Source organism: Branchiostoma floridae, chromosome 19, assembly GCF_000003815.2.
Source record: "Branchiostoma floridae strain S238N-H82 chromosome 19, Bfl_VNyyK, whole genome shotgun sequence".
NCBI lineage: Eukaryota > Metazoa > Chordata > Leptocardii > Amphioxiformes > Branchiostomatidae > Branchiostoma > Branchiostoma floridae.
Genome location: NC_049997.1, coordinates 3,612,159 through 3,632,975, shown reverse-complemented (window position 1 = coordinate 3,632,975; position 20,817 = coordinate 3,612,159). Strand labels below are relative to the sequence as shown.

At 41.0% G+C, this 20,817-nt stretch overlaps 3 protein-coding genes across 3 annotated transcripts in view; 1 reads left to right on the top strand and 2 right to left on the bottom strand.

Annotated features, from left to right (window-relative positions):
• LOC118406366 (zinc finger and SCAN domain-containing protein 12-like) overlaps positions 1 to 20,817 on the top strand; it is a 32,760-nt gene that overhangs the window by 1,451 nt on the left and 10,492 nt on the right. The gene's annotated exons all lie outside the window — the stretch shown is intronic.
• On the bottom strand, positions 3,727 to 7,620 carry LOC118406373 (zinc finger protein 184-like). The gene is made up of 2 exons (XM_035806346.1): positions 7,488 to 7,620; positions 3,727 to 5,233 (listed from the first exon to the last, which is right to left on the bottom strand). Exon 2 carries the CDS (start codon positions 5,222 to 5,224, stop codon positions 3,821 to 3,823), a length of 1,404 nt encoding a protein of 467 aa, XP_035662239.1. The 5' UTR covers positions 5,225 to 5,233; positions 7,488 to 7,620; the 3' UTR covers positions 3,727 to 3,820.
• LOC118407076 (zinc finger protein 184-like) lies at positions 13,895 to 20,649 on the bottom strand. The gene is made up of 3 exons (XM_035807495.1): positions 20,132 to 20,649; positions 18,520 to 19,524; positions 13,895 to 16,300 (listed from the first exon to the last, which is right to left on the bottom strand). The coding sequence occupies exons 2-3, from the start codon at positions 19,521 to 19,523 to the stop codon at positions 14,884 to 14,886; spliced, it is 2,421 nt and encodes an 806-aa protein (XP_035663388.1). The 5' UTR covers position 19,524; positions 20,132 to 20,649; the 3' UTR covers positions 13,895 to 14,883.

Here is a 20,817-nt window from a genome sequence, read left to right as displayed (position 1 = left end):
AACCTGGGGAAAATGGATCAAGCTCTAAAAGGCAGTGAAGAAGATGCTTTTACCACCATTGTAAGACTATGCATACCACCCATCCGTTCTGGGGACTTACCTTGTAAAACGAAAGCCCAGATAAACGAGATAACCTTTACATTGGAATCAGTCGAATCAGCAATCAAATCCTCACAGAACAACAAAGCCCCAGGCCATGACATGATTATTAACGAGTTTCTAAAGGAAGGGGGTGATGTAATGCTAAAATCAGTCACTACTCTCTTTCAACACTGTTACAGCAAGGGTGAAATCCCATCAGACTGGCACAAAGGCATAATAGTCCCTATTCACAAGAGCGGGGATGTGAAAGACCTAAACAACTATAGAGGTATAACTCTTTCATCATGCGTCAGCAAAATATTCAACAAAGTCATTGAATCCCAACTGTCTAATTTCATTGAAAGGAACAACTTATTAGGGGAAACCCAAGGGGCATTCAGGAAAGACAGACGACCTGAAGACCACATCTTCAGCTTAAAGGGGCTTAGTGCTATCCGTAAATCTCAAGGTAAACACACATACATGGCTTTTCTGGATCTCTCAAAGGCCTTTGATTTAGTATGGCGAGATGGATTAAAATTCATATTAGCACAGAATGGTATCTGTGGGGGGGGGCATGGAATATTATAGACAAGATTTACGAAAAGGTGGAAAATAAGGTAATGTTTGATGACCTCGAAACAGACTACTTTGATTCTGATATTGGGGTAAAACAAGGTTGTGTTCTCTCTCCTATTTTGTTTTCCCTCTACATGAACGAACTAGCTAAATCTCTTGAACTTCACGACCTTGGCATTCGACTCAGCAGAAACATCTTAATAAGTGGGCTGTTTTTTGCTGATGATGTCGTCCTCCTAGCTGAAAACGAACAAATGTTGAAACATATGTTGCACCTCACAGCTGACTTTGGGGACAAGACTCAAACTTAAGTTCAACGAGAGTAAATCAAAGATCTTGGTAGTAGGGAAGAAACTTGACCCGACTAGGAAGTGGGAAATGGGAGAACTCAGACTAGAAGAGTGTGACTCATATAAGTACCTAGGTATTCACATAGCTAGAAATTTGAATGACAACAAACATATAAGCGAGACACTAAAGAAGGCTAATAGAATTGCGGCAGCCTGTAAGTCTACAATACTAGGTCACAATGGTTTTAATCGCTTCACATATGGTGACACATTATGGAACAGCATTATCACACCAAGCCTCAACTACGGTTGCAGTATCTGGGTCCCATCCTCGATTAAGGACAAAAACCACCTGGAAAGTACTCAATTCCAGTTTGGTAAATTTCTATTCAAGGCCCCTAATGGTACAAGCAAAGCTACAGTGCTCGGAGAACTAGGTTGGAAATCTATATCAAGCTTACAAGACAGACTCAGACTAAAATTCTACGATAGACTCATTAAAATGGAAGAGCACAGATGGCCAAAGATGATACTTCTTCAACTATTTGACATGATCAGGACAGCGAAATCTATAACATGGTCCTGGGTCAAACACATGAAGAACCTTCTCACTTCCATCGGTTTGGACCATATATGGTGCAATGATTCACCCGTTAACAGACACTGGATAAACTCAGCAATAAGAATACACAACTCTCAGCAATATGACATTTTCCTAAGTAACATGACCTCTTGTAAAGCAATGGTATTTAGAAACAAACATGAGCTCAAGCTTGAAGACTATCTTAAAGACCCCATTAGCCCAGAGGAAAGCATATTGAAGTTCAAGGCTAGAGCAGAGGTACTAGAAATGGAAGGGAGGAAACTATCCTGGAAAAGTTACAATGGAAATGGAAACTGTACTAACTGTAACCGGCAGGAACAAGAAACCGTAACACATTTCCTACTTATATGCCCCAGTTATTCGAAAGAAAGAATCTCCCTTTTCACCAACCTTGAAGATGAACTAACACGTGCAGGGGGAGTCTTTCTATGGGAAACATTCATGTCATGCAACACTGAAAGAAAGAAAGATCTTCTCTTAGGTTACAAAGGCCCATGGGAATCTATTATAGATAGGCCTGTTAAGAAATTCCTGTATAAGGCATGGTCCACTAGAAAATGTAACAACAATGGAAGTCAAAGTACTCAACACTAGCTTCTCTCAAGATCACTGTCCTCCAGCTCCACTCTATTACACTACTCAACGTTATGTTTACCATTACGCTTTCGTTCATTTATGTCCATAGCCATAACAATACTGAACCAGCGTTATGATTTGATCTGTTATTATCTATTATCATTTGTTATGCTCTTTTCGCCCATGATCTGGACATGATTTGTCTTTTTAACGTATTTATCTATCTACGTTAACTTTTCCTATAGATAGGCATTGTTAAGAAATTCCTGTATACTAAGGCATCATCACTCCACTAGAAAATGTACCAACAGCAATGAAAGTCAAAGTACTCAACACTAGTTTCTCTCAAGACCCAGCTCCACTCTACTACACTACTCAACGTTATGTTTACCACTACGTTTTCGTTCAGTCATATGTTAATATACACTTATGTCTATAGACATACGCTGACAATACCGAACCATTGTAAAGATTTCATTTGTAACCATCCACTATCATTTTGTTATGCTCTTTCTGCTCATAATTTGGACATGATTTGTCACCTACTTATTTATTTATATATTTTAACTTATCTTCACTAGAGTTAAGTCATTCTTATGTTATTTGATTTACGTTACTACGTACTTGTACTCCATGCACGCGGCAGTGCCGAATGTGCCGCCGTTTTTAAGGCGAATAAAGTTCAAAGTTCAAAGTTCAGACTAAAGTCACGGAAAAGTTATTGATAACAGAATGAAGGGACATCTACAGGACATCATAATCATCATCATCAAAGCACAAAGACGAGTTTGACGGTACTTTACTGCGGGATTTACTCATCAAATCCTTGAAGTAACTTCCTACAAATGTGAACTTGTACGGCACTATTCCTGCTATATCAACCAGCGTCAGGGAGCGTAGAATAAAAAAAAATTATGGGAGTTTAAACAAAGTCGAATGAGCAAGCGAACTCATACTGTGGATTACAACACACTGATATACACATGCTGGGCTTATACCCGCACTGTCTTATATACACAAGCGTCTACAGGGCAGTAATACGTTATAATTTGATTCTTCATGAGATATTCAGAGGAGTAGGTAGAAATTTTCAACTTTCTGTTTTTCTGTTTCAAATTTTCTGTTGGAAAGCATGGAAACACACAGAGAGAACGAAAATAGTATTGCTGGAAATGAATACCAGAATACATACCGCCTTATTAAGTACTGGTATTGTTCACATCGTTTTGCTTAGTATCTTTACATTTCAGTAAGTACCGTACGTACAAGGACACAAAGTTGTACCAAATCAAAATTTAACTTAGAATACATGATACTGAAACAATATTTCACAACAACTACTTACGCTAGAATCTTGAACGATTGCATAATCATCCTTTATCATGGCACCGCGGTAACTTAGAGAAGAGTCACTGCACTGGTTTACTCTAGCTAATAAAATCAGAAATGAGCCAAAAGGTAAATATTTTAGATAAACGAGTAGATAAATAGTTGCTACAATAAATGTTTATCACGTTTTATATATATGGTTTTTATTTAAGTACTAGTAGATAAGAAATATTAGTTTCAACAATCAATATGTATGACGTGTTATTGTTGGCTGATAACTGACAAGTTGGTTTCACTGGTGCTTGTTTATCATATGCTGGACGAGGTTGGACTTGACCATTGTCTTGTAGTCACACTCTTGTCAACTGTTGGGTCTCTGACCGAAGTGAAGCCTCCCGTGTCTGGTAAGATTGGTCTTTTGACACGTCTTGTAGTCACATTCCTCACATTTGTAGGGTTTCACACCAGAGTGGCACATCATATGTCTTTCAATGTCAGACTTTCGATAGGTCTGGTAGTCACAAAGCTCGCAGCTGTAAGGTTCTGCATCTGTGTGTCTTTTCATATGCTGGACTAAATATTTTTTAGATGACGCCTTGTAGTTGCAGTGATTACATTTGAACGGTTTCTCGCCAGTGTGTGTTCTCATGTGTGCGACAAGCCAGGACTTATAAGGTGCCCTATAACCACATTCGCCGCACATGAAAGGTTTTTCTCCTTTTTGACGTTTTCTGTGCTTGGAGGAGCTGTTTACGAATGATGTTTTTAATTCGCACATGTTGCGTTTGGAATCGATTTGTGAGCCATTGTCAGGATGAAGGCACTCCATGTTCTCACAATCCTGGTCTGGAGTCGGTTGACAAGGAGCCAAAGGTGTTTCCTCACTACTGTCTTTTCTAGTCTGTCGTTTCTCGTGTCCGCTGTTGATTATACCAGTGTCTCGGTCATCGGTATAGTGTTCAGTTTGATCCGGGTTTGACGGTTGAGAAATCTGTCCGTTCTGATCATCCTGGGACATATGGCATTCCATCTTTATATGAACGTCACTGTGGTCTGGAAGCAGTTGACAAAAAGCCATGGGTGTATCGCTTTCCATGGGCTTCTCTGTGCTAGAAGTATTCACTGGATTAAGTATATCGGGCACCTGAGTATTGGATACAGGGGTGTGGATGTCGGGCTCATCATGATAAGCTGTAGCTGTTTCATCTTCAGTTGGCATAGCAACATCTTCTTCTTTAACGCAAGAGTCAATTATGGTATTCATTTGTGTCAAGGGTGTTTGACATGAAGGAATGGATGGTGAACCTGTCAGTGGACTGGGAATGTCACAAAGTTGATCTTGTTGTGCCTGCTCTGTATCAAACTGGGGCACGAGCAAGTCACTGCTTGCATCGCGTTCCTTCTTGATCACAATGTCCAGTCCAGAACTCTGCTGTGAGGTGTCAGAATTTGACGTCTCTGATAACATTGTTTCAGTGTACGCAGTCAAAACATTCTCTTGCATGGTAGCTGTCTCCTGGTCTTGTATGGGTATGGTAGTATCGTCTGGAGAACTTACTTCTGATACTCTTTCCAATTGACGATATTCCTCCAACATCACATCCCTAAGGATACTGACCAGCCTGTCCTTGATGCTGTTCTCTTTGTCCAGGTTTTGAATCCGTCTGTTGAGTTCGAACATCAGCTCCTCCATGTTCAGTCTGGGGAGGACTGCTATGGTCACCTCGTGCGAGAGGCCACAGATGAACTCCTGTTGTCTGAGCATGCTAAACGGCTGTTTCACAATTGAGTGTACCAAACAGGGGTCACTTAGGTTGAAAAATCAACTTTGATATATATCAAAACTGATATTGGCAGTTCAAAGGTACATACTTGTGGCTTAATATTCTGAAAGATCTCTGCACAACACCTCCCGGTTACTATAATATAGGTCTTTCTTTAATGGGGCACTGAGGGGGTACGGACGGGACAATTGTAAGACTGTATGTAAAGGTACATACAGTACACCCACATGAAGAACTAAAGATAAACACTATTCCATGTTATCTTCCATCACTAGTATCCACAAGACCAGAAAACTAAATTTTATTTGCAGTAGCACCTTGTTGTGTCATTTTCTGGTCATTTATTGTAAGGCGATAATAACACCTTGCTGTCATTTCATGTCGAGGGACAGATCAAATACAATTTTTCAAGTTCAAGCACTTTGATAGCTAAACTTTGTTAGAATTCCATCCTTTATATACCCCTACATAAGATTCTAGCATTCAAACTTGGGCAACACATCAATAGACTTGATGATTTCATGAATATGATAATAGATGGGGGTACGGACGGGACACAACCAGACAACAGACTGATATAGCAGGGACTTGTCCAAACCTTTTGGAACACAATTTGTTCACTAAATACAGGTTAAATAAAGCATCTACAATTACTGCAATATTGTTTAAACTAAGAGAAAAAGGAGATAGACATTATTATTAGATCTGATCTGATCTGATCTAGAGTGATCTAAAAATGCCATTAGAGCTTATTTTCTTTGATGGCCATGCTCAATCGGTGAACTTGAAGGGATGTATCTGTTCTGTCAGGGAATCTGTAATTTCTTAACCTATTTGCAGATTTCTTCTGCTCTCTTTTGTCACAGCAAGTACTAGTACCACTTTCTTCTCATTTTATTTTGAGTAGGAGACTTGACAGTCTCTCCAGAACCTTTGCCTTTCTCCTTGGTGTCCCAGGTAGTGCCTGTTCTTTTTCATGTACACTACCTGCACTGGGAGATGAGGAGAATGGGTCATCACCATCATGATGATGATCTGGGAGAGTGAGCTGGGCTAGAGGAGAGCACATACTGGGCAAAATGAGACTGTAACTTTGGGGGAATATCAGATTTCATCTCATACCAATCCCAGGCAGTTTATGGGCATTAATGAAAAACCTGACAAAGAAAATGCTGGCAAATTCATTAAAAAGTACTATTTTTAGTGAGGAGATTAATTGTTTGTATCTATTTAGTATTTATCATGTCTTATTTTAGCAATTAGGATGTCATTTTCCCCAGTATTTTGCTTAAAACTAGAAGTGGGGGTACGGACGGGACAGGTGGGGGGTACGGACGGGACAGGGGTACGGACGGGACATTTGAAGTTATACAGTGCTGTATCAGCCAAGGTCTTTATCACAGATATGGTTTATATAGTGGTTTGGTATCTAGTCAAAGAGACTTGTAAACCATCACAATTAAAAGCTTGTAATATTAGCCTAGTATAGAAATTGAGGGGGGGTACGGACGGGACAGAATTTTTCGGAAAATGACAGCCGATACTTTGACCCCTGGTAACACTAAAAATGGGACATTTTTAGGCAACATTTTTTACAATAGTTTCGCCAAATATTGATGGATTTCTCTATTTCTTTTTTTGTTGTGTTCCTTGTTACACCAGCTTTTGGAAAATAACAGTCAAAAACAGTAATATCTTATGTAGACTTTCTTATCAACTGGTAACATGTGGAAAAATAAATGGGTACACTCAATTGTGAAACAGCCGTAAAGGACACATAAAATACGTGTTATGAAATGCAAATTATACTGAAGGAACGAAAGTCAGAAACCTTGTCGAAAGGGACTATGGTATTCTGCTAAAAACCTTTGTAAAAAGTTCAAATTCGACGATCATATAACATGTAACGTTACCTAAACTGATTCATATTATCGAAATATAACGATTCTGATAGTACGTAGCAGGAAACAGAATGAAACATGGAATAACACATCTAAGAGTAAGAGCAAAAAAAAAAAACTTAATTTACGCATCCAAAAAGACGAACTTGTTATCAGAAAAGCATTACACAAAGTGAGCTTTACGCGAGGAACAAAACTGCGAGTTCTGTTACTTTGTATTTGAATGCCCCCCTCCCCACATCGATCAACTCCCAAAAACAGAATTCATTTAATTTATTCGAGCTATTCCAAAAAGAACTTAATTTAGGAGTCTACTTTAGCGTGATAAGGTTCATCTTCCTACCTGCTTTACATCCACACGGTATCAGGGAAGGTGGGTAAAAGGTTTCTTCTTTTGAAGTCTCAAGACGTGTTGGAAGTTCGAACAAAATCATAAGCTGACACGGAAATGGTGTAAAGGTCAAAGGTCATTATAGGTCATGCTCACTGATTACCCAACTGATGTCATAATGCAGCGTTATGTTATGTTAGTGTGATCTATAATGATGTCATGTTAGTGTGATCTATAATGATAGCAGACAATTGTAAGCGAAAGTATGTTTGTTGATGATGATGATGATGGCTGTTTCTTCGTATCTGAAGATCAGTGGGAAGGTTATTTGTTGATAGAAATATGAAAATGCATCTACAGCTACCATTAGTTTGAAATCGTTTAATAGATCGCAAGTCTTTGTCGGTGAATTTACGAACATTGAGTATGGCAATATCAATTATTTACGGTAGATTTGACTTCAGCAGGGTCAGTTGAATTTTGAGATGATCGAGACAATGTTACTTGGTAAGAGAGATTAGTGGGTACTGAAATCATGTGTAACCAAGTCCTTGGTGTAACTTATTGCTAGTGGTTAATTGATCAGCCTTTTATCTATTGTGTCCACCTGTCTACATTTATCCAAGGACAGCTTTTATCTGATAAAAGCTCCTTGATTTATCCAGTCCCTTGATTGGCCGCTATAAACATGTTTTGACTGTATAATGTTATAAAAGAATGATGATGATAAAAGAATCAAAAGGGTAACATTAGAATTTAACTTTAATACATGTAACGTTACTTCCTTTCCCATCTCATCTGTTGTTACAGAATGCCACGGATACCCAGATGGTTACCTACGTGTACTGGCTAAAATAATACAATAACAAGTAGTATACATACGTCCAAAAAAATATCCTCAGAACCTCAATGTTTGAAATTCGTAGCCTGACAAGCTCTTGCTCTAAGACTGTAAGAGCCCTTCCACTACATCAACAACAAACACTACTGAGTCAGGAGAACATTTTGTTGATTTGTGCATATCTACTCACATGGACCCTTCCTAGAATGGCAAGATTGACATCTGTATGTTGCCTAAATTTTACGCTTCATTGTTGGTGGTAAGTATAGGGTCATGCAGACACAAAGCACGTACCATGCCTCGAAACAAATACCAAAATATGTGCGGTCTATGGTATTGTTCACTTTGTTTTGAATATATTTACTATCTGTAAGTGAATACACTGATGCAAACTATTTACAACGTCTTGGTCACTGGAGTGGTACATGCTATTGAAACAGTCTTTGTCAGTAACAGCTATGCTTAAATCAGGAGCAATTGTCTGAATAGTCGCACCGCTGTAAAGAAGTGCGAAGTCACTGCACAGGTCTACTCTGGTAACCGAAATAACCAAAAGGATAAATATACCCAAAAGCAGTTACTCAGGCAACTGGATTATGTGATTTTGGAAACGGTTAGACGTTTTAGATAGCACCCATTATCTTTGGTTGGTGACTGTGTTTCTTGCTCTTTCTCTGCTATTTGGCATTTCTTATCACTGGGGTTTTTAATCATCACAAACGTAGAAAGATAAATACATGTAGGTGAGATAAACTATAGATAAATACTTGCAACAAGAAATATCATATAGTCTCAATTGTTTTCTGGATATCAGAATGTAGATTTAAAAAAAAAATTAAAGAAAAATATAGTTTATACCGAGATTAACTATTACGTTCTATTTCTGGTTGGTAACTGACAGTGGTTTCACTGGTGTTTGTGTCTCATATGCTGGGAGAGGTTGGAGATATCTTTTGCCTTGTAGTCACACTCTTGACAATTGTAGGGTCTCTCACCGGTGTGACGTCTCATGTGCCTAGTAAGATCGCTCTTCTTAGCTGTACTATAGACACATTCCTTACATTTGTAGGGTTTCAAACCTGGCATGGCATTCCATTTTTATATGTACATCACCGTAGTCGGGAGGCAGATGACAAGAAGCCGAAGGTTCTTCCTCATGGGTTGTTTTGCTTTCCAAAGGCGTCTCTGAGTAAGAAGTATTTATTGAATTAAGTGTATCTTGCACCTGTGTACTGAATGTAGGGGTGTCTACGTCAAGCCCATGACAAGCTCTACTTGCTTCATCATCTGTGGACATAGTACATCTAATACGAGAGTCTTCTGCGGTAAGCATTTGTGTCAGGGGTGTTTTGGATGAGTGAAGTGTTGGTGAGCCTGGACTGAGCTTGTTAGAAAGCTGATGTTGTACATTGTGGATATCAAGTTCGAGCTCCTTTATATGCATTACCATTTCACTGCTTACATCGTTTTCCTTCTTTATCGCAATGTTCAGACCAGAACTTTGCTGTGAGGCGTCAGGACTTGATGTTTCTGATAACGTTGTTTCAGCGTACGCAGTCAGAACGTTCTCTTGAATGGTTACTAACTCCTGATTTTGCCCATATATGGTGGTTACGCCTGGAGAACTGGCATCTGACTTCCTTTCCCACTGACGGTATTCCTCCAACATCCCGTCCCCAAGGATACAAACCAGCCTGTTCTTGATGCTGTCCTGGATTTGAATCCTTCTATTGAGTTCAAACATCACCTCCTCCATGTTCAGTCTGGGGAGGATTGCTATGGCCACAGATGAACTCCTTTTGTCTGGACATACTGAAGGAAAACATTGATATAAGAAAAGCGAGTTTTTATGAAATGTACTTTTTTCTCTAAGAACTAAAGCTTAACACCTTGACGGAATGGACATTCTTCTGCTAAAATGTTAGCGTTCAAATCCACTATTTAAAATGTATGACCTCAATTGATTTATATTTTCGAAATAATGAACTTTTTTCCAAGGCTAGGAAATCCAACTCCAGTGAAGCCTGGGCAAAGTTCAAGAGGTGTAGGAAGGGAGTTAAGCAGAGAGTTAGGAAGGCCCATAGGGATTTCTTCTCCAACTACTTGGAGTCGAACATCGAGGAAAATCCCAAGGCCTTTTGGAGCTATGTCAAATCCATCAGACAAGACTCTACTGGTGCGTCAGCCCTAAGACATCAGGGGGTGCTAGCATCCGACCCCAAAGAAAAGGCTGATGCATTAGGGGCCCAGTTCGAGTCAGTGTTCACCAGGAAGGATAAGACCACCGTTCATACCCTTGTCGAACCCACAGCTCCAACTATCCCCTCCCTTAACATTACAGTGTCAGTGGAGGGAGTAGCCAAACAGCTCTCCTGTCTTACGAGGGGCGTGCAATAAGAAATGCCACTTCCAGTTGTTTGATCTAGATGAAATGTTGTATGTGTAATGATTCATATCTTCTTGGGTTATGTTGCAAAAAACAGTTCTGAACTAATTGTGGTTTCTGATTTACTGGTGTTTGAACTGAGTCAGGCGTGAAATGGACGAGGTGTGAAATGGAGCCAGTTTAGTGTCGCTCAGTGATCCGGTTTTTGTATTTGAAAGGACGCACACCAAAGGAGACTTTTGATGAAATGAAATAAACTTATGGTGATGATGCCCCATCAGTGGCATCACATGACCTTGTAAAACGCTGGCATCCTGAATTCAAACATGGTCGGAAGTCTGTGGAAACAGCTCCCAGACTCGGTCGTCCCTCTTCTGCCATTGATGAGGCATCTGTTGGAGGACCAACCTGGGGTGTCCTACAAAAACAGTGTCCAGAGCTGCATCAAATGATGGGAGAAATGCATAACTCTGGGTGGTTCCTATGAAGAAAAAGGCTAATAACTGTGCCAAGTTTCATTAATCTCCTGCCATGGGAAATGGGTCAGGGGCATTTCTTATTGCACGCCCCTCGTAACCCCAGCAAGGCCACAGGACCAGACGGTATACCACCTCGCCTCCTGAAGACTGTAGCCGAACAGATTGCGCCAATATTACAGGTCATATTCTCCCAGTCAATATCCACGGGAGATGTTCCTGAAGATTGGAGAACAGCTAACATCGCTCCAATCTTCAAAAAGGGGGACAGAACCTTGCCGTCAAACTATAGACCGGTGTTTCTTACATCGGTCTGTGGTTAAGTGCTCGAGCACATCGTGCACAGCCACATGATGAAACATCTAGACACTTATGGCATTCTGTCCCCAGCGCAACACGGCTTCAGGAAGGGTCTGTCCTGCGAGAGCAAGCTGGTGAGCCCTCCAAGACCTGGCCAAGAACATGGACCAGAACAAACAGGTCGATGCCGCGGTGCTTGACTTTAGCAAAGCATTCGATACCGTGCCTCACGAACGTCTGCTGAGCAAGCTCGAGCACTATGGTATTTCTGGCCTTTTTCAGTCTTGGCTTAGGGCCTTCCTTACGGAGAGAACCCAGAGGGTTGTCTTTGACGGTGGAACATCTAAGGCTGTCAGGGTCACCTCTGGAGTTCCGCAGGATACTGTGCTAGGCCCTCTGCTCTTCCTGCTCTATATTAACGACCTTCCCGATTCCGTAGACTCACATGTTCGACTATTTGCTGACGATTGCTTGATTTATAGCACCATCAGCAAGCCTTCTGATGCTCAAGGTCTGCAGTCTGACCTTGATGCGTTAACAGAATGGCAGAATCGTTGGCTTATGTCGTTCAACCCCTCTAAATGCCACATCCTCCATATCACCCGTAAGAAGCACCCCATCTTAACTCAGTACTCCCTCTGTGGAGAAGCCCTCACTGGTGTTAAGTCTCACCCCTATCTTGGAGTACAACTGTCCGACGATCTGCGGTGGGACACCCATATCAACCACGCCACTAGCAAAGCTGGTAAGGTCCTAGGAGTCATTCGGCGCAACTTGACCCACTGTCCATCTAGAGTCAAGGCCACTTGTTACAAAGCGCTGGTATGGCCTCACTTGGAATATAGTGCCATCGCCTGGGACCCGTACACCAACAAAGGGATACACGCGGTGGAGGCCGTCCAGCGCAGGGCTGCCCGAGTGACCCTTAATGACTACCGGCAGACTAGCAGCGTGACACAAATGCTCACAGACCTGCAGTGGCGCCCTCTCTCCGAAAGGAGGAGGAACGCCCGCCTCACCTTTTTTCACAAACTAGTTAACAATAACATTAATATAGACACAACCAGCTTACTTAAACCAGCCCAAGGGCGCACCCGGGGAAGCCACAACCACAAATACCAGCCCATCTTCGCCCGTACCGACACATACAAACATTCTTTTTTCCCTCGAACCATCTCTGAGTGGAACGCCCTGCCTGGCACGGTTGTAAGTACTCCCAACGTTGAGTGCTTCCGTGCCAGGCAGGCGGCCTGCCCTCTCTAACCCGGGAGCCTCAGCCCCCCCCCCCCCCCCTACTTTGCCCCTCTCGCGGTCATCTGGGGGTAAAGATATGTAGATGTAGATATGAATCTGATAGTATGTGAACAGTATCAACCTGGAATAGTACTCATCTAACAGCAGAAATACATCTGCAGGAAGTTATTCTCAGAGAAGGTTTACATGAAGTGAAACGAGGCCTTCCTTGCAGCTGTCAGGAACACATTCAAGTACTGTACCAGTACTGTGTTCGGTAAATGCTTTAGGCTGTTAGACCTAGAAACCAGAGGTCCTGGGTTCAAATCCTTTGACATGTAACAAAATCTGTGTTGTTAACAGTACTTTCCCCACTCCAACTTGTACAAGGGGGTTGGAGAGATTATTGGCAGTGGAAGGAGAGGATTGGGCTCTGTCCTGGACACAAAAATTGTAGTGGATAACAATCCACAGCCTCAAAAATGCTATGTGACTACAAGGAGGTACATGTGATTATACCCCCCTTGGTCAGTACAAGTTTAGCTTTACAGTGAGCAAGTGATTTATGCTCTCCGTTCTTGTTGCACAAGCTGAGATAGTTTCTGTTCTAGAAGATAGATATTCAATAAAGAAACAAATTTCTGTTGTTGGCAAGCCCATTCTTACACACACACACACACACACACACACTACACACACACACTTACACAAACACAGTGCTGGTACTTGTGTTCCTGACATGCTGCAAGCAAGGCCTCCCAGACACATTCCCGAAGGGCCCGGCCAGTGGTGGACAGGGCAACCTTGGGTCATTGGCACTAGCAGGGTTGGAGATCAGCAATTACTATGCCTGTCAATCAGCTATTTTGGCTGAGTGCCATTGATGGGGCTATGAATGGGGGGATCTGAGTAGCCTGACGTGATAGCCAGGCCAGGTAGACAGGCCAGGTAGCTTGGCCTGGTAGACAGCCCAGCCTTTTAAGCGAACCCGATCGAGACAATGTTACTTGGTAAGAAATATAAGTGGGTACCGAAATCATGTGTATGTTATTGCTCGTGGTCAATTGATCAACATATTTTCTCAATTCTGGCCACCTGTCTGTAGTGGCTACATTTCTCCAGTCCCTTGGGTGGCCGCTATCGACAGGTTTGACTGTATAATGTTATAAAGGAAACACAAGGGTAACATTAGAATGTAAGTTTAATACTTTTAACGGTACTAACTTTCCCATATTTTTTACAGAATGCCACTGATAGCCTTACTACCCAGATAATTACTAGCTGCAATAATACAACAAGAAGTATACTTAAGTCCATTTAATTTCCTTGGTACCTCATGAGTTTGCAATTCGTAGCCTGACAACTTTTGCTTCAAGATGCTAGATTAACAACAAACACTACTGAGTCAGGGGAACATTCTGTTGATTTGTGCATGTCTAATACCTTATAACATGGACCATTGCTAGACTGGCAAGACCTTGGAGGCTATGAGAATGTTCCGCTTTATTGTTGGTGGCAAGTATATTGACATGCAGACGTCACAAAGCACGTACCATGCCTTGAAACAAATACCAAAATGTGTTCACTTTGTTTTGAATACATTTACTATCTGTAAGTAAATACACTGCTACAAACTTTGTACAACATCTTAGTCCGACTAGAGTGGAACTTAACACACATGCTATTGAAACAATCTTTGGTACGCTTAAATCATGTAGAATTGTCTAAATAGTCGCACCGCTATAAAGCAATGTGAAGTCACTACATAGACCTACTCTGGTAACAGAAATAACCAAAACGCTATATATGCCCAATAGCAGTTACTCAAGCAGCTTGGTGTGGTTTTGGAAACAGCAATACGTTTCAGATAGCATCCACTATCTTTCATTGGTGACACTGTGTTGGCTTGAGCAAGGAGGTTAAAAAACACGTTTTTAACCTCCTTGGTTTGAGTAACTGCTATTTGGCAAAAACCTGGATGTTTAACTTTCATCAATGCAGAAAGATAAGTTCATGTAGATAAGATAAGTGTATTAGATAAATAGTTGCAACAAGAAATGTTTAATTTTGAATCTGGTTTCTAGGTATCAAATAAAAGATAAAAAAAGTTTATACCATGAATACCTATCATACATACATATCACGTTCTACTTCTGGTTGGTAGTAGCTTCACTAGTGTTTCTTTCTTATATGCCTGACGAAGTTGGACTTGTCTATCGACTTGTAGTCACACTCTTGACAACTGTAGGGTCTCTCACCAGTATGACGCCTCATGTGTTTAATAAGATCACCCTTATAAGTTGTCCTGTAGCCACATTCCTCACATTTGTAGGGTTTAACACTAGAGTGTCTTTTCATATGCTGGACTAGATTTCGTTTCACTGATGCCTTGTAGTTGCATTGATTACACTTGTACGGTTTCTTTCCAGTGTGTTTATTCATGTGATCGACAAGTCGGTACTTATTGCGTGCCCCGTAACCACATTCGCCACACATGAAAGGCTGTAACACTTTGTGACGTCGCCTATGATTGGCGAAACTATGTGCCGATGGTGTTTTAAATCCACACACGTCACACACGTAGCACTTGGGATCTATTTGTGAGTCACTTGCAGGAAGGAGTGAAGTCATGTTCTCACAATCCTTGTCTGGAGTCGGGCCGCAAGGAGGAAAAGGTGTCTCCTCACTTCTATCTTTTCTACTATGCTCGTGTACATGTCCGCTGTTGATGAAACCAGTATCTCTAGCTCTGTCAGCAGCATAGTTTTCAGTTTGATTCATGTTTGAAGGTTGAGAAATCTGCCCGATTTGATCACCCTTTGAAATATGGCATTCCATTTTTATATGCATGTCACCGTGGTCTGGAGACAGATGACAAGGGGCCAAGGCTGTTTCAGCACTGGGTGTAGAATTGCCTTCCATGGGTTTCTCTGTCCAAGATGTATTCATCGTATTTTGTGTATCCAGCACCTGCATACTGCAGGTAGGACTACGAGTAGGAGTGTTGATGTTGAGCTCGTAATGACAAGGTCCAACTGTTTTATCCTCAATCGGCATGGCAACGTCTTTTTCTCTAATGCAAGAGTCTGCTGTGGTATTCATTTGCGTCAGGAGGGTTTCTGAAGGAAGTGTTGGTGAACCTGGAGTTCCGCAAGGTTGATATTGTTCTGAAACAGTCAGTTGTATTTGGTCTAACTCCAGCTCGAGCTCCTTTGTATGCATGAGCATTTCACTGCATGAGTCTGTAACGTTATCGCTTTCCTTCTTTGAAATTTGCTGTGAAGCATCAGGACTTGAAGTCTCTGCAGTCATAGCGTTCTCTTGCATGGTAGCTGTCTCCTGGTCTTGGATGGGTATGGTCGTTTCGTCTGGAGAACTGAAACCTGGCTTCCTTTCCAAAAGACGAAATTCCTCCAACATCACGTCCCTAAGGATACTGACCAGCCTGTCCTTGATGCTGTTCTCTTTGTCCAGGTTTTGAATCCTTCTGTTGAATTCAAACATCAGCTCCTCCATGTTCAGTCTGGGGAGGACTGCTATGGTCACCTCGTGCGAGAGGCCACAGATGAACTCCTGTTGTCTGGACATGCTGAAGGACAACATTGGTTTAAGAAATACGCCTTATGAAATGTACATTTTTCTCAAAGACCTTAAGTTAAATCAACTCGTCGGAATGGACAATGCTATATTCTGCTTAAAACTCAACGTTTATATAACATGTACTTCTACTGATTTATATCATCGAAATATAATAATTATTACAAAATCAACTCTGAAATAGCAAAAATCTTCTAACATCAAATATCTCAAGTTTGGAATGTCGGAGATAAGGTTTGCATTAACTGAGCTTTACGCAAAGAACAAAACTGCGAGTTCTGTTGTTTTGTATATGGATGCCCCCCTCCCCACATCAATCAAGTCCCATAACCAGATTTCATTCATACGAGTTATTCCAAAAAGTACTGAATTTTGAAATCTAGTGAAGCTTGATAATGTTCATTTTCCTACCTGCTTTACATTTGTATACCCACGCCGTATGAGGGAAGGTGGGTAAAAGGATTTCTTCCTTTAAAGTCAAGACGTCTTGGAGTTTGAACAAATATGGCTGACACAGAGAAATAGTGCTAAGGTCAAAGGTTATAAAAGGTCATGCTCACTGATTACCCCAAATGACGTCATAGTATTATCATGAATGATGATGGCAGACAATATAGTTAGCGAAAGAATGGTGATAGAACTAGGACGATACATCTATAGCTATATAAAAAAGAGACATTGAAGGGCAACATTAGAATGGAAGTTTAATACATGTACTGTACTACCTTTCCCATAATCTTTACAGAATGCCACTTACTGTAAATGCAGAAATGTTCGCGGTGGATTTATGTTCGCGGTTTTCGCGGTGGCCACTTCACCGCGAATTTAAAACCACCGCAAACATTTTTCCAGGGCATTAAAGTACTACAGTGCATGGTGCTACCGCGAAATTAAATCCCCGCGAACTTTTATAGTATAAAATGATATCTTCATTGACACAGCAAAAGTGTATCCACTTTTGTTAGGTCTGCTACAAATATGTGAACAAAAAAGTGTACACAATGAATTTCCAACGTGAATGTCTATGAATAATTATCAATTATATATATATATATATATTTATATCAACATGTTGAATTGAGTCTATAGTATCATCTATACTATTGGTTCTAAGGTCTATTCTTTACCTATTTACCTATTTGTACACTATATGGGTTATCACCTCCTACAATATAGTTGAATTTATCTAATGAACAGAACGTATCAACTGCTTTAGCCTATCAACTAGATAGGTGAACTACTGGCTGAAATAATACAGTACCGAGAATACATAACTATGTACAAAAATATAATACATGCAGTCTCAAGTTAATTGTTTACATTGTTTTGCATACCTAAATTACCTTCTGTAAGTAAATACACTGATACAAATTTTAACTTTGTACCAATTGTCTTAGTCACTGGTAAGTACATGACATTGAAACAATCTTTGTTAGTAACAATGAACCCTTAAGGTCTCGGTTCGGAGTATTTTTACGATTTGGAGCCGATTTGACTGTCTCTCAGAAAAGCGCTTCTGAAAACATCAGTTTTTGGCCAATTCAACATCTCCAATAGAAAAAGGTGCCTTGTCGCTGACCGACAGACTCAGTTGACATTTTCTGTAGAAATGTTATTTTTGGTAAAAAACATCATTAAAATAAGATTATCACCCATAAATTGCTAATTTTGGGGCTTTTTTTACAGGTCGCTACCCGGAAAAAATGAGTTTTCCTGTGATAATGACTAATATGGCAATGAAGGTCAAGAGTTCTTCTGTATACTGAGCAAAACGGAAGAAAAGTTATCCGATACGTTTTCCGCGAGCTCCGATGGCACTAAAGCACCAAAAAAGACTATATAGAATGCACGCTCTGGGTAATCAGGCAACGAAACCGCGTTACCGCTATCGCACACAAATGTCAGGCAGTATCAACCGCACGGCAAAATCTGTGCCACTGAAAAACTCTACCCAAAACGAGCTGTTATATCTTCATTTAGGCAAAAGATAAATAGATAAGATAAACGTATAGATAAAAGTTGCTACAAGAAATGTTTATCAAACTTGCTATTTGGTTTCTTGGTATAAACAAGTAGATAGTACCAAAAAAAAAATGTACAGGTAGACTCACTCTCTATTGTGAGTGGCTGTCTATCAATACAAAAAAGTCACTACCACAAATATCTATCTCATGTTATTTCTGGTTGATAATTGATGACAAGTAGTTTCACTTGTGTTTATTTCTCATATGCTTGACGAGGTTGCCTTTCTCTTTTGCCTTGTAGTCACACTGTTGACAACTGTAGGGTCTCTCACCAGTGTGACGCCTCCTGTGTCTGGTAAGGTCGCTCTTGAAAGTTGTGCTGTAGTTACACTCCTCACATTTGTAGGGTTTCAAACCAGCGTGGCACATCATGTGTCTCGCAGCGTGCAACTTTCGATTTGCCCGATAGTCACAAATTTCACACCTATAATTATAAGGCTCTGTGTCTTTGTGTCTTTTCGTATGCTCGACGAGATCTTTTTTACATGACATCTTGTACTTGGATGGATTACACTTGACCGTTTTCTCATTGGTGTGTGTTTTCATGTGTTCGACAAGCTGGAGCTTATTGCATGCCCTATAGTCACATTCGCCACATATGAGAGGTTCTCCTCCTTTGTCACTTTGTCCCTGTCCACTGTTGCTGAAACCAGTCTCTGTGTCAATAGTACGATGACCAAAATGATCCAGCTTGGACTGTTGAGGAATTTGGCTGACTTGATCATCTTCAGACACGTGGCATTTCCACTTACGTACTTCAGGGTGGTCTGGAGTCGGTGCACAGGAAGCCGAAGGTGTTTCCTCACGGGGTTTCTCCAGGCAAGAAGTACTCATTGGATGACTTACAACAAGTACCTGCCTACTGAGGTTCTGAGTGTCACGAGTTGAGGGCGTTGTGTGCGAGGTTTGAACATCCTCTTGCATAGTAGTTACAGTTACCTCCAGATTTTGCACAGGAATAGTAGTTTCGTCTGCAGGACTGACTGATGACATTCTTTCTAACTGACGGTATTCCTCCGACATCACATCCCGAAGGATACTGACCAACATGTCCTTGATGCCATTCTCTTTTTCGAGGATTTGAATCCTTCTGTTGAGTTCAAACATCAGCTCCTCCATGTTCAGTCTGGGGAGGACTGCGAAAGTTACCTCGCGGGAGAGGCCACAGATGAACTCCTGTTGTCTAGACATGCTGAAAGAAAACATAATCATATATGAATTTCATGTATATCTCAATTTGAAACTGTTTTCAAATGAATTTAAGGGGCTACCCAGTCATCTTGAAATGAAATCAATCAACCAATAGGAATGAAAGGGAATTTACAAAATACATTTTTTTCCTATGAATATAATATATTAAACATCTGGAAATTTTGGGGCCTCCCTAATTCCAATCCAAACTGCTCAAAACCCTACCATTGTTCTAATCCACACGCTTGAGGCTTGAACCCTATACCTCCTCCATCCAGTCTCTTCCACCCCCCACCCTTTTTTTTTGGAACATCCCAATTCATGAACGTTACCATAGCTGGATTATAATAATCTCGTGTGTAAACAAACTCACTACAACAATGCTTTTGAACTTATAAACCCGATCCGAATATTGAGTTATACATCTAGATTGTAGTAAGAAAATTTGGTCTAATTTTAGATAAAAGATAACACTGAACATGCCTTTTTCATTAGAGTAGCGCCCCTCCCCCATAATGGCATTAGCCAGAACAGTATTATCTAATTAGTGTAACTAATACCACATTTTGGAGTCTATGTCATCTCCATTAAAGTCTAGTTTAACTTACCTGCTTACAAGACGCAAGGTAACTCAGACGCAATGTGAGCAAAAGCGTTTTTTTAAGCCAAGAAGTAACGTTACGTCCTAGATATACGAACAAACAAGATGGCTGACAGAAAAATGCCAATTAAGGTCAAAGGTTACTTAGGTCAGGACCACTGATTACCCAACTAATCTCACAATATTGGAATGAAGGCAGACTGCTGTGCTATGGTAGCCTGGAATCTAGCCGCAGAGACGACTGTTGGCCTATTATCGCTTATACTACTAACGCTCCCGGCCAACAGTCGCAGACTTCAACATTGAACGGAATCAAAAAATCGCCGAATAAACGAGCCGCTGCACTAATCCTCGGATCTCTGGGTGTCCCTCACTTCCTAACAGCCTTACCTAGCCAGCCGGAGCGTTTTCCGGCTCAAAAACCCCCTTCGCTAGCCGCGCCGGGACTAAATGCACTCCGATCGCACTGTTTATACACACCGAGTGGCGGCCATATTGGAAATACCGACTTAGCCGGCGCGCCGAATCAGCCGCGCGAATAAGAGACTACTTTTCTGATAAGCCATTCCTATGTGGGGAGAGTTGGAAAGTTCCCTGAAATTTCAAATAAACTATATTCAAGCAGAATAACAAACTGGAAAGGGCCTTGGATATTTTTTCAATGAGCTCAATATGTTTTTGATAATATTCCAT

Bases quoted from the DNA above. Each gene is read 5' to 3' on its own strand.
- LOC118406373 (XM_035806346.1), bottom strand. From the start codon at position 5,224: ATGCTCAGACAACAGGAGTTCATCTGTGGCCTCTCGCACGAGGTGACC.
- LOC118407076 (XM_035807495.1), bottom strand. From the start codon at position 19,523: ATGTCTAGACAACAGGAGTTCATCTGTGGCCTCTCCCGCGAGGTAACT. The intron at 16,301-18,519 runs GTGAAACTACTT...GTTGTCCTTCAG, and splicing joins CATATGAGAAATAAACACAA to CATGTCCAGACAACAGGAGT.